This window comes from Podarcis bocagei, assembly GCF_964188305.1.
Source record: "Podarcis bocagei genome assembly, chromosome: 6".
Lineage (NCBI taxonomy): Eukaryota > Metazoa > Chordata > Lepidosauria > Squamata > Lacertidae > Podarcis > Podarcis bocagei.
Window position 1 is genome coordinate 43579889 of NC_138130.1, and position 12299 is coordinate 43592187.

At 41.3% G+C, this 12299-nt stretch overlaps 1 protein-coding gene across 12 annotated transcripts in view; it reads right to left on the reverse strand.

Annotated features, from left to right (window-relative positions):
* Positions 1–1910: 1910 nt before the first annotated feature.
* KLHL15 (kelch like family member 15) overlaps positions 1911–12299 on the reverse strand; it is a 30464-nt gene continuing 20075 nt past the window's right edge. For all 12 annotated transcript variants that reach the window (XM_081198715.1, XM_081198716.1, XM_081198714.1 and 9 more), the window contains one exon: positions 1911–8164. In XM_081198715.1, the coding sequence (XP_081054841.1) occupies positions 7055–8164 (1110 nt within the window). In that variant the 3' untranslated portion in view covers positions 1911–7054. The remainder of the gene's footprint in view (positions 8165–12299) is intronic.

Sequence of the window (12299 nt, forward strand, 5' to 3'; positions counted from 1 at the left end):
TAATTAATAATAATAATTTATTATTTATACCCCGCCCATCTGGCTGGGCCTCCCCAGCCACTCTGGGCGGCTTCCATAAAAACCAAAAATACAATAAAATATCACACGTTAAAAACTTCCCTGAACAGGGCTGCCTTAAGATGTCTCCTGAATGTCAGGTAGTTGTTTATCGCTTTGACATCTGCTGGAAGGGCGTTCCACAGGGCGGGCGCCACTACCGAGAAGGCCCTCTGCCTGGTTCCCTGTAGCTTTACTTCTCGCAATGAGGGAACTGCCAGAAGGCCCTCGGCGCTGGACCTCAGCGTCCGGGCAGAATGATGGGGGTGGAGACGCTCCTTCAGGTATACTGGACCGAGGCCGTTTAGGGCTTTAAAGGTCAGCACCAACACTTTGAATTGTGCTCGGAAACGTACTGGGAGCCAATGCAGGTCTTTCAAGACCGGTGTTATATGGTCTCGGCGGCCGCTCCCAGTCACCAGTCTAGCTGCCGCATTCTGGATTAGTTGTAGTTTCCGAGTCACCTTCAAAGGTAGCCCCACGTAGAGTGCATTGCAGTAGTCCAAGCGGGAGATAACCAGAGCATGCACCACCCTGGCGAGACAGTCCGCAGGCAGATAGGGTCTCAGCCTACGTACCAGATGGAGCTGGTAAACAGCTGCCCTGGACACAGATTTGACCTGTGCCTCCATGGACAGCTGTGAGTCCAAAATGACTCCCAGGCTGCGCACCTGGTCCTTCAGGGGCACAGTTACCCCATTCAGGACCAGGGAATCCTCCACACCTGCCCGCCTCCTGTCCCCCAAAAACAGTACTTCTGTCTTGTCAGGATTCAACCTCAATCTGTTAGCCGCCATCCATCCTCCAACCGCGTCCAGACACTCACACAGGACCTTCACCGCCTTCACTGGTTCTGATTTAAAAGAGAGGTAGAGCTGGGTATCATCCGCATACTGATGAACACCCAGCCCAAACCTCCTGATGATCTCTCCCAGCGGCCGCATGTAAATGTTGAAAAGCATGGGGGAGAGGACAGAACCCTGAGGCACCCCACAAGTGAGAGCCCAGGGGCCTGAACACTCATCCCCCACCACCACTTTCTGAACACAGCCCAGGAGGAAGGAGCGGAACCACTGTATAACAGTGCCCCCAGCTCCCAGCCCCTCAAGACGGTCCAGAAGGATGCTATGGTCGATGGTATCAAACGCCACTGAGAGATCCAGCAGAACTAGGAAACAGCTCTCACCTTTGTCCCTAGCCCGCCGGAGATCATCAACCAGTGCGACCAAGGCAGTTTCAGTCCCATGATGAGGCCTGCATCCCGACTGGAAGGGATCCAAATGGTCCGCTTCTTCCAGGCGTGCCTGGAGTTGTTCGGCAACCGCTCGCTCAATCACCTTGCCCAGGAATGGAAGATTTGAGACTGGGCGATAGTTGGCCATCGTGGCCGCATCTAAAGATGGTTTTTTAAGAAGCGGTTTAATAACCGCCTCTTTCAGCGGGTCTGGGAAGGCTCCCTCACGGAGGGAAGCATTCACCACCCCACGAAGCCCATCGCCCAGTCCTTCCCGGCTAGCTTTTATAAGCCAGGATGGGCAAGGATCCAGGAGACAGGTGGTTGGTTTCACTCGTCCAAGCAGCCTGTCCACATCCTCGAAGGTAACAGATTGGAATTGATCCCACTCAACTTGACTAGACAGAGCTCTAGCACTCTCCCGCCCCGGCCCTGCTCCCACGGTGGAGTCTACTTCTTCCCGAATCTGAGCGATTTTATCTGCTCAGATTTATCTTTTAACATAGTCATTTGTGCTTGCTTATCAATTGGGCTGAATGTTTTAAATAAACAGTAGGTCAACCTGCTTGACCCATAGAAAAGAAGAACCTGAAGTATAATACACAATGGACAAAGCACCTTAAAGATTAAAAATATTTTATTTACATTTTTATATATACAATTTTTACACATTAGTTTAAAAACAGAATAGAGTACATATGCATCACTGAACATAATGCATTCACAGCATGAGAGAAGTTAATGTTTGGAAACAGGTGGGAAGAAAAAATGTTTTTAGAAAGTTAAAAAGGACAGATCACAGAATTTCATAGCAGCTCTGGGAACGTTCCTGGAAAAAGTACCCCAACACGCACATTTGAGTTTGTGTATATGTTTGAACAAAGTACTTCCATTTGATTCAGCACAGTTAGAAGATAGCCTTCCAAGTTAACTTGTCAAGACCGTTGTTCATGAAACCTCTGCCAACTCATTCAGAACAACAGTAAAGCAACAGTAGAATTTATGCCATATAGGGATATGCCACTGCAGCCCGGCAACCTTTTCACCAGGAATGCAGAAAACCTGTGGCTCTCCACAGGCTGTTAAGATGCCCAATCTCCATCAGCCCCAGCCATCACATTTTAATGATCAGGGTTTGTGGGAGTTGTGCTTCAACAACATTTGCAGACCCATGGTTTGCTTTACACTAGTACTCTTTTCCAGACTTCCAATGGCATTAATATTAATAGTAAAGATTACCAGTTATTGAGATTATAGCTGGAATCCTGATCCTAACTCAATACTATAATTTTGAAAAGTCCACCAAAGCAATCCAGAATTATTAATCCAGATTTCTGTCTGTTTTTCTCTTTGCTACACTATTTGGAACAAAAACTGCCACTGATAAGAGATCACACTATACGAAAACTAAGATTTTCAATCCCTATCACTTTAATGATACAGTACATATTGTTTTACAGAGACATAAGCTCACCCTTAATTGGCTTTTACAGTTTACACCATGTATGGGCAATCTTGATGCTACACTGCCCATTCTCCAGTTCAGAGTTCACAATGTTTGTTCTCTCCAGAATAAAAGTATTCTGAACATAACAAGTTCTGTGACCAGGATTTAATAAGAAGAAAGTATTTCTCCCTTTAACTATTATGAAACAAGCAAAAAGACTTAACAGTGATGGAGTTCTACAGTATCATCCCAATTATTGTTTTTTAAGTTGGACCCCATCCGCATGGTTTCTAAATGACTTAGTTTCTAGCAGTGACTAATGGCTTAAGCAGCATCATACTAAATAAGTCTAGTTTTATGTATGCTATTACCTTCCAATTCTAGCTTTATCCTTTTTCTCAGCTACCATGCTTGGGGGGAAAGTTGTGTCAACACAAACACTGCTTTATCTAGGCTCAAATTATGATTGCAGACCTTTTCATCTATTAAATGGTTGGCTTATGCCGCTAAAATGCTAGAGTCAACTTTTCCATTAGTATAAAATATCTGTAAACTCATTGGAGAGCCACTGGTCCCTTAAAAAGCATTAGGAGCAGCCACTTCTTTCCCAGTTTTGTTTCCCTACAGTTGATGTACCCCACATGCCCCCCCTTTCTACTGAAACGTATGGGCCATACATATATCTTTACAGCCGTACCTTGGTTTTCGAACAGAATGTGTTCCAGAAGTCATTTCGACTTCTGAAATGTTCAGAAACCAAGGAGCAACTTCCGATTGGCTGCAGGAGTATCCTGCAGCCAATCAGAAGCCACGGAAGCGGCACCGGATGTTTGGCTTCCGAGGCAAAGTTTGCAAACTGGCACACCTACTTCCAGGTTTGCGGCATTCAAGTTCCAAGTTGTTCAAAAACCAAGGTACGACTGTATAATGCAGTATACTTAAGCTCATGTTAAACAAATTCCTTTCAGAACCTGAGGGCTTAAGTATGTGTTGGATTGTGGTTACTGCCTGTATGGAGTTTTTATGTTTCATGCCCCTTGTTTTGGCACCAATTAAACAGGTAGCTGAAGCACCAGTACAAATGAAAACCATTGGGCTTAAACAAAGTATTGAGCCTTTTTTAATAAGCCTAGACTAGTCTGCCTGGTAATTGACAAATTCTAGTCCATAATAGGAAATGTGTTGAGAATCAAAGGAAAAAGGTGCAAGGAACTGATGCCAGAGAACTAGAATTTTGAACTAAAGAAAAGTTGGTGTATCCTTTTCTCTTATAATAAGCAAACAAACTCAAGTAATGCACAGACGTTCTAAGAACATACTATTTGTTTCTGGCATCATAGGCAAAGTCAAGATAGTAGGCTAAATATCACTGACACACACTCCAAGTTGACAAATATTTCTTAACCTTATACAAGAGAAAAGAATACCATCCTTTAGATTTGAAACTGGCTTGATTTTGCTAGATGCTTGGTTTTGGTTTTTCAAACCTGGTACATGGGGTGATGATAATAAAAACAATAACATACAATTAAACAAATCCAGTGTAAACAAGATAGGAATCGAATAAAATAAGGCTGCAATTTGATGCAGACTTACCTGAGGTTAAGCCCCAATTCATTAGGGCTTCCAATAAAACATGTACGGAATTGGGCTTCTTAAACAGTTGCACTCGGATGGAATGAAGAATAAAGGGTTGATAACCACAAGCATTAGAGATTTCTAAACAGGTTAAAATATTTTTACATAGTCTTATCATTTCATTCTTGGCTTGCTGTAATTAATTCTCCAATACTTTAGTGAATCATTTCAGACCTAACTTCCTTTTATGCTGAAAGCAACAATGAAAACCAAATACCTAGTTCAAGTCAGAAGCTGAGAAGTGGCACATATGCAAAGCAATGACTTCTAAATCTGCACATTTGGTCTTCGTCAAAGGTTGAGAAACCCGGGTAAATCATTTTTTAAATGCTTAAATGCCCAGGCTGATTCAGATGCACAGCAGAGCACATGGTATAATCAGTTTCATTATATACGATTGTGTGTTTGAAAACACTCTCACAACAAAGTGCCTGTGTTTACTTTTGCACGTGCAGAGATATTTTGGCCCATTTTACGCATAATGCTAAATCACTGTTTAGTGTTGCATGCATGAGCAGCAGTGAGCCTTGGACGTCCTTCAATGGAAACATATTTTAAAGGTATTAATTCTGTTCCAGGAACACTGGTATCTTTTAAAAAAAGGATTATAAACATGGGTTGATCTTGACTTTATTGAACAAACCATAGATCAAGCAAACCAGATTTCCCCCAAGTTCAGTGAGGAACTTGGGTTCATTTAAAACCAGAAATGAAAGCTTTTGATTTCACTGGTCATGCTAAAGATGATAGGCGGAGAATACAAGTGAGGCCATGACTTATATGGGGGGGGGGGGGTTGTTTAGGAGAGAAGGGTTGGGCTATAACTTCTTCCCGTACGTGCTTGTTTTGTATGCACAGGGAGACACATCATGTGAGATTGTGCAGCTTAGATCTTGATCCATGTGTCAGGAAAAAAGACAGAAAAATGTTAAAACATTTTTGGGTAGACGTTTACATGTTTGATGCAGAGTAGTAACACCACTTTGGAGCCTATGTAATCCAGGAGCTGAAACACGACACAGTCAAATGTGTCCGTTGTGGAGGTTTCTAGCATGCATAAGCTTCAACTCCCAGAATACGAAATGAACTACATGTTCTACAGTGATTTCCAGTTCATGATACTGGAACAAAATGGTACAGTTAATTCCTCCATGTTTTACACAAACAGTTGGACTTGCATTTCTTCTGAAGCCACATTTTAGCAGTTTGCCAAGCATCAGTGAGCCTTACATTGCCCAGGCAAGATTGGCTCATCTCCATATTCCACAGGCAGCTACTGGAACTTGAGTATTTCAGCTCAGAACTCTGTTCAGATTTATTTTCGGTGATACGCAGATAGTTGTCTAATAGTTAAGAAAGTGACCTCAACAAGATACAATTGCTCAACATCCTCAGACCTCCATACAAGTATACTGTGGAGCCAGTGGTTATTTTCTAAATTTGCTTAAAAAATAGAAGTTTGCCTAACTCGGCATCTTTTGAGCCCAGCAGCTCAATCAGTGCAAAGAACTGTACAGCTACAATGCTTCTGCGATAAACACCAACTAAAAAGCTCTACCATCCTTCAAGAACAGCAGAGGCAGTGATTGTTATAAACATTTCTGATTTGTATTTCTAGAATCAAGTACTGAAGACTATAGGTTGGGATCTGACTTCATAAACAACAAAAATGGTAGCTTCGACATTTTTAATCACCTGGTTATAAAGGAGTTCAAGTGTTACTGAATCAATCAGTATATACCAAATATAAGTTTACATTGATAAGAACGAGGCCTCCAGTTACCAACAAATTTAAATACATGAAAGGGTGCTATTAGGAGCTAAAATTAAACAGATATAGCTCATATCTGTCCACTAGTTAAAAATAGACTCTTCCAGCTGCACATAAAAATATGCATTTCATTTTGATCTTACAGTGTATGCATGTATGTATATATATAGATATATTTTATTCACAAACCACAACGCAGACAAATGCAGCCTAGAATTTATTTTAGTAGAAAATCTTCAGTGTTCTTTTTTTCAAAAACCTATTTTTTCAGCAGACTTACTGGAACTACTGTACATTAAAATAAATTGAATAGAAATAGAAAAATAAATAGAAAACCATTTTAAATTGTCACTGATATCAAAATGAGGAGTGTCAAACCTGATTGGGAGGAGTCATAAATGGAAATAAAAATAACATTTAAACAACAAGTAATTACAGGAACAAATTGAAAGGCCCCTTTCACTGCTACATTGGAAGTCAGGCTCTGTTCTAGTAAGGCTGCTGAATTTTATCCTGACAGTTTAAAAAATAAAAATGCACAATACATAAATGCTTTTGACCCACCTTGCAAACAGAGTGTATTCTAGTGCATCCTGAAGCATGTGTTGTCTTCACTCATACAGAATGGACATAGTATATGGGGTTAAAACACATGAAATGGAAGAACAATTTCCCCTCTCAAAACACAGTAATAGCATGTAAAAAATAAAATCAGTATGAAACCACAGGTATTAGCATTCCTAATAAACTTGGTAGATGCATTCCCTGTACACTTCTTTTTTCTCTTTATTAATTTAAGTGGCATATTACACAATACACTGTTTTCAGTGGGCTTAAATCTGCTTTCCCTTACCCCAGCCCTCCATCCCACCAAATTATAAATAGTTCTGTTTTGTTTCTTTAAACTTTAGCTGCAACGTCTAACATGTTCCAGCACATACTCAGGAAAGTGTAGGCTACAAACTTGTAAGCCATCTAGCTTGCAGGGCATTCTTGGGTATTCGTCTTCTTTCCATTTATTATCTTCAGGATCAAAAGTGAGAATTGAATCACTGTAGTGACCATTATAACATAGGCCCCCAAGAACCATTATCTGTTTTTCCAACACAGCTACACCATGACCACTTCTACCAATTGGCATAGAAGCCAAAATAGTCCACTGATCACTGTCTGGGTCATAAACCTCTGTAGAAGGGCACCCTTGAGACTCAAAAGAGGCCCTCAGAATTACACAGACGCCTCCAAAAACATAAAGCTTGCCATTATAAGAAAGCATCTTGTGAAAGCATCTTGCATAATTCATTTTGCATTTGTTTTCCCAACAATTAGTCACCACTTGAGTCCTCCTTGTTCGCTGCTCCACAGTCCCTTCTTTACTGGGATCAAAAACACACACCTGCTTAGATGTGGACGAGGATGTGATTCCGCCTGTGATGTACAGCTTGTTACCAAGAACAGTTCCTTCATGTCCATATTTATTGACTGGATAGGGATCCACAAATTCCCACTTATCTTCTGTGATATCGTATCGCTCTGTTGAATAAAATGTCTCATCTCTTGTCCTTCCGGCCACTGCATAGATATATCTTCCAATAACACCAACAGCAAATTCTGAGCGTGGTACAGACATATCTGCCATTCGTAACCAAGAATTTTGTCTTGGATCATATCTGAACACTTTGGAAGAAGCATGAAATTCACCATCTGGCCCCAACTCTTCCCCGCCCAATAAGAATACAAAATTATTAACAATAGCAAGGCAGTCTGGTCGTAACGGTACTTGTGGACCTTCCAACTCCCACCAGACCCTTGGTTTGTGCAGAAGAAGAATTTTACTATTTACCATGCTGTGTCCTATCATTCCTCTAAACACTGCAGTCTGGGGTTTGGCAGAACGGATGCGATTTGATTTCATTTCCATCAAAGGCTGCTGGTGCACACTATGGAAGTAATTCATAGCTTGCTCCACCTCATGCCGCAACTGCCGGGAATAACGATAAAATTCCGATGTTTTCACCTAAGGACAGAGCAAAACACACGTGTGTATTGACCAAGGAAAACAGTATGAGGAAGAAATCTATGCTGCCAAATTTTACACAATTGAATCATGAGGGGAAAAACATGACCTAATCACAGCAATAAGTCCCATAAGTCCAGCAGAGCCTGCTGAACCTTCTGACAAACTGCACCTCTTATTCTGTCACTTTCCTATCTAACTGCCCTGCCTATGTTCAACAAAACTCATAACTAATGAAATATTTTTTTCTTTTTTGCATTTGATTGATTGTTCCCAGAAAACCTTTTAACTATTACCTTGAGATGTCTGGCAAAAAAGGATTAAATAGAACTTGCTTTTTCCATGGCAGTTTTTAAATGCTTAGAATCCAATTCAGGTTTAGATAGCCTCTTGCAGCCTTTCTCAACCTGTGGATCCCCAGATGTTGGTGAACTACAACTCCCATCACCCCTAGCTAGCAAGGCCAGAGCTCAGGGATGATGGGAGTTGTAGTCCAACAACATCTGGGGACCCACAGGTTGAGAACTGCTGCAAGGAATTCCACTACCTTCCTAATGCTCTAATGCTTACTAAAGTCCTTAAAGGCCATCAAATGCTGAATAGCTCTTTCAGTTAATTCCTAGTGGCGTGCCAGCAAGCTATGCATTTCACAGTGGGCTTTTGTCACACTTCAAACAAATCAGCAAGCATATACCTAGTGGTTGCCACCGGTTCTGATGTTCATTGAGCCCAACAAGCTTTGGTCACACAGCTGACTGCTTTAAGGCAGGAGGAAAACTGTTGGTTTTACCTTCCAAGATCTATAGGAAACTTTTGATAAGTTTAACAGCAAGGCTACATATTTACACCAAGAGCTTTTACGTTGCTGCTACAGAACAGACTTTCACAAGAAAGACTTTATTTGCTGCTTCTAACAAATAACATGCAAGTGACATCCTTAAGTGACCTTTCACCACTGCCTCATGGATGCTGTGATCTTACACTCAAGGAAGTTATGCATTAACAACCACAGTCATACTGATCTTAACGAAAGAATCAAGCTACCAAACCATTTAGAGCTATGTGCATTTCAGTCATATACAAAGAGGCATCAAGATAAAAACATGCTCTAACAATGACCACATTTTAAACCTTTGTGACCAAACGCTAGCCCCGCTTTCTCTCAATTTTAAATACATATACAATGGAATACCATATATTCACATGTTTGGAAATCAATTTTAGAAGTACTGTATTTTTTGCTCTATAAGACTCACTTTTTCCCTCCTAAAAAGTAAGGGGAAATGTGTGTGCGTCTTATGGAGTGAATGCAGGCTGCACAGCTATCCCAGAAGCCAGAACAGCAAGAAGGATTGCTGCTTTCACTGCGCAGCGATCCTTCTTGCTCTTCTGGCTTCTGAGATTCAGAATATTTTTTTTTCTTGTTTTCCTCCTCCAAAAACTAGGTGCGTCTTATAGAGCCAAAAATACGGTACTTTATTTTCCTGCAACATCAAATGAAGCCGTAGTAAATAGATAGTATTTTTGTTTCAATTTTAGTGGTACAATGAATGACCTGTGAACAGAAGTTTGGCTGTGAACACAAGACAGTCATTAGACTAAGAAAAAATGTACACTGGGTTTATCAATAGGGTTACGAACCTGTACTAAATACTGCAAATACAAATCATCACAGAATCATTTGAAATGCTTTACTTTTTTTTCCTTGTTAAAAACCAAATAAGAAAACTAGAGTAATCTGATCAGCTAGGTTTATTGCATTATGAAAGTTTCTAGAGTGCATTTGATTTTTACAGTGGAATTTAGCACACACACTCTTGAAGTTGCTTCCAAAAACTTTGCGGAATGAATTTTTCTCTTTCATAATACTAGAATGGAATTGGTAGGAGACTCAGGACAGACAAAAGGTAGTACTTCACATGACACATAACTAACTTATGAAATTCACTGTCACAATGTATGCCAGTAGTCATTAAAAGATTAGAAAAAATATTTAATGGCTAAAAGTCATGATGGCTATATATTGAGTGCTGTATGCCAACTAGTTTGCTAGGAGCAACAGCAAGTTCTACTTCCTAGAGGCATCTGGTTGGACAAAGTGCATTTTCTTGATTTTATTAGTTTACTAATATATCCAATTTTTAGTTTGTCAAAGTTGCATGGAAAACATAACAAAGTAGTAGCTTAGACAAAAAGTTACCACAATAGAGGACATGTAAACACATGCAGCAGCACACATTTTGGATAAAGCAACTAAAAAGTTGAATATAGATCCTCAAATCTTCATCCTTTGCAACTGAATAATGATTGGCAGTTCAAGTAACATAAGATTAGTCAACATTCACATAAATTTGGCAGAACTTACACCATCCCACTCCACAAGCTGTAACTAACATTAAAGAACATTTGCATTCCAAGACAACTTGCTCCCACAGGCTACAAAATAACAACTTCCTCATAAAATCTAATACTTCTGGAAGTATAAAATTTGGAGAAATCTCCCTTTGCTATCAGTAAAATGAAAGTCAGCTATGAATCCTCATTTTCAACCTGGTTGAATTTGTTTTCAACATGACAGGCTTCTCTTAGGACAAAAGTCTTTTCTACCTCATACAGTGGTGCCTCGCAAAACGAAATTAATTCGTTCCACGAGTTTTTTCGTCTAGCAAATTTTTCATCTTGCGAAGCACGGTGTCGGAAAAGTTTTGGAAAAGCTTCAAAAATCACCAAAAACCTCAAAAAAGGCTACCACACCGCGTTCTATGAGTTGCTCCTCGAAGTCAAGTCGCAACTGTATTAACGGTGTTAAGAAAAAGGAAACAAACTTGCAAGACGTTTTCGTCTTGCGAAGCAGCTCAAAAACCGCAAAACCCTTTCGTCTAGCGGTTTTTCGTCTTGCGAGGCATTCGTCTTGTGGGGCACCACTGTATCTTAATTGCCACTTGTTGCAAAGGCTATTACTAGTCTAGGCTTGTTCACGCATAACCTCAGAAACATATTTCGGGCCACAGGTTAGCCACCCTGAGGATTCCTTCCCCACCCTCCCCTTTTATTACATTGAAGACAGCAGCTTGGTATTCAGCTAAGTTTTACTCAGTGTTGGCCCGTTCAAATTAACAAGCATTACTAAGTTAGGTCCATTAATTGCATTAAAACGTAACTGAATATCACCCCTTCCTTGTCAATAAATACCATTCCAAAACTTTCAACCTATCTCCTATCCCTGCATTTGTTGTTTCACTAATTGGCTGACTTCTGTGACTGACAGCTATTCTGATTCACAGTTCTTAAAGTACAAGAACAGGCCAAGCTGAAGATCTGTGAATACACAGCTTCTGAGTAAATAACTGGCACAGGCTTGGTGCAGATGTAACACAAGCCAATTTAACCTTAATTGAGACTTGCAGTGCTTCATCTCTCCCGTTGGCATTTCTCGTTCTTTCAGTTTGGGGACTAACTAAATTCAGTACTACAAGTAGACCTACGTTTTCCTTACTATAGTTTAAACAAAAACTCAACCTGATACACTGGTTAGAAGCAGGTTTGCAAACAGTGGCTTAGTGCCACGTCTGCTGCTACCATAGCTCATTCTGAAACTGAAAAGGAGGATTACCCATGCAAGAGGCACCGGCGCCAGGTATATGGGGCGCTGGGGGCTCCAGCCCTCTCAATGTTTTGAATCAGGGGACCCAGCCCCAATATTGAGGGGGCTGATACCCCCCGCTGCTGCCAGATGCCCTTTGTGCACCCCAGCCCACACTCGGGAGATGGGACAGGGCTGGGATGAGCAAGGGGGAAGACGCCCTCCACACGTCCTGACCCTGCTGGGTGCATGCAGCAGGGAGGAGGTGGAGCTTGGAGCCCAGCGCCGCACTCCGCCTCCTCCCCACCCAGTGCTGCATCATGGACGCGTTACATGATGCATCACATGATGCCCTCCCCCATGTAAGGGGTAAGTCGGAGCCCCTGGCAAGAGAGGAAGGAACTAGTCCATGAATCCACAATGCATTGTTGTCCTAAGAATGCTTCAACTGATTGGGCCTTGTTATGAAACACCTGTTGTTTGGAATTCAGTTACACCCACTTCCAGCAAGTCCCCCCACTTGCTATGAAACCCTGTTATACCAACTGTCAG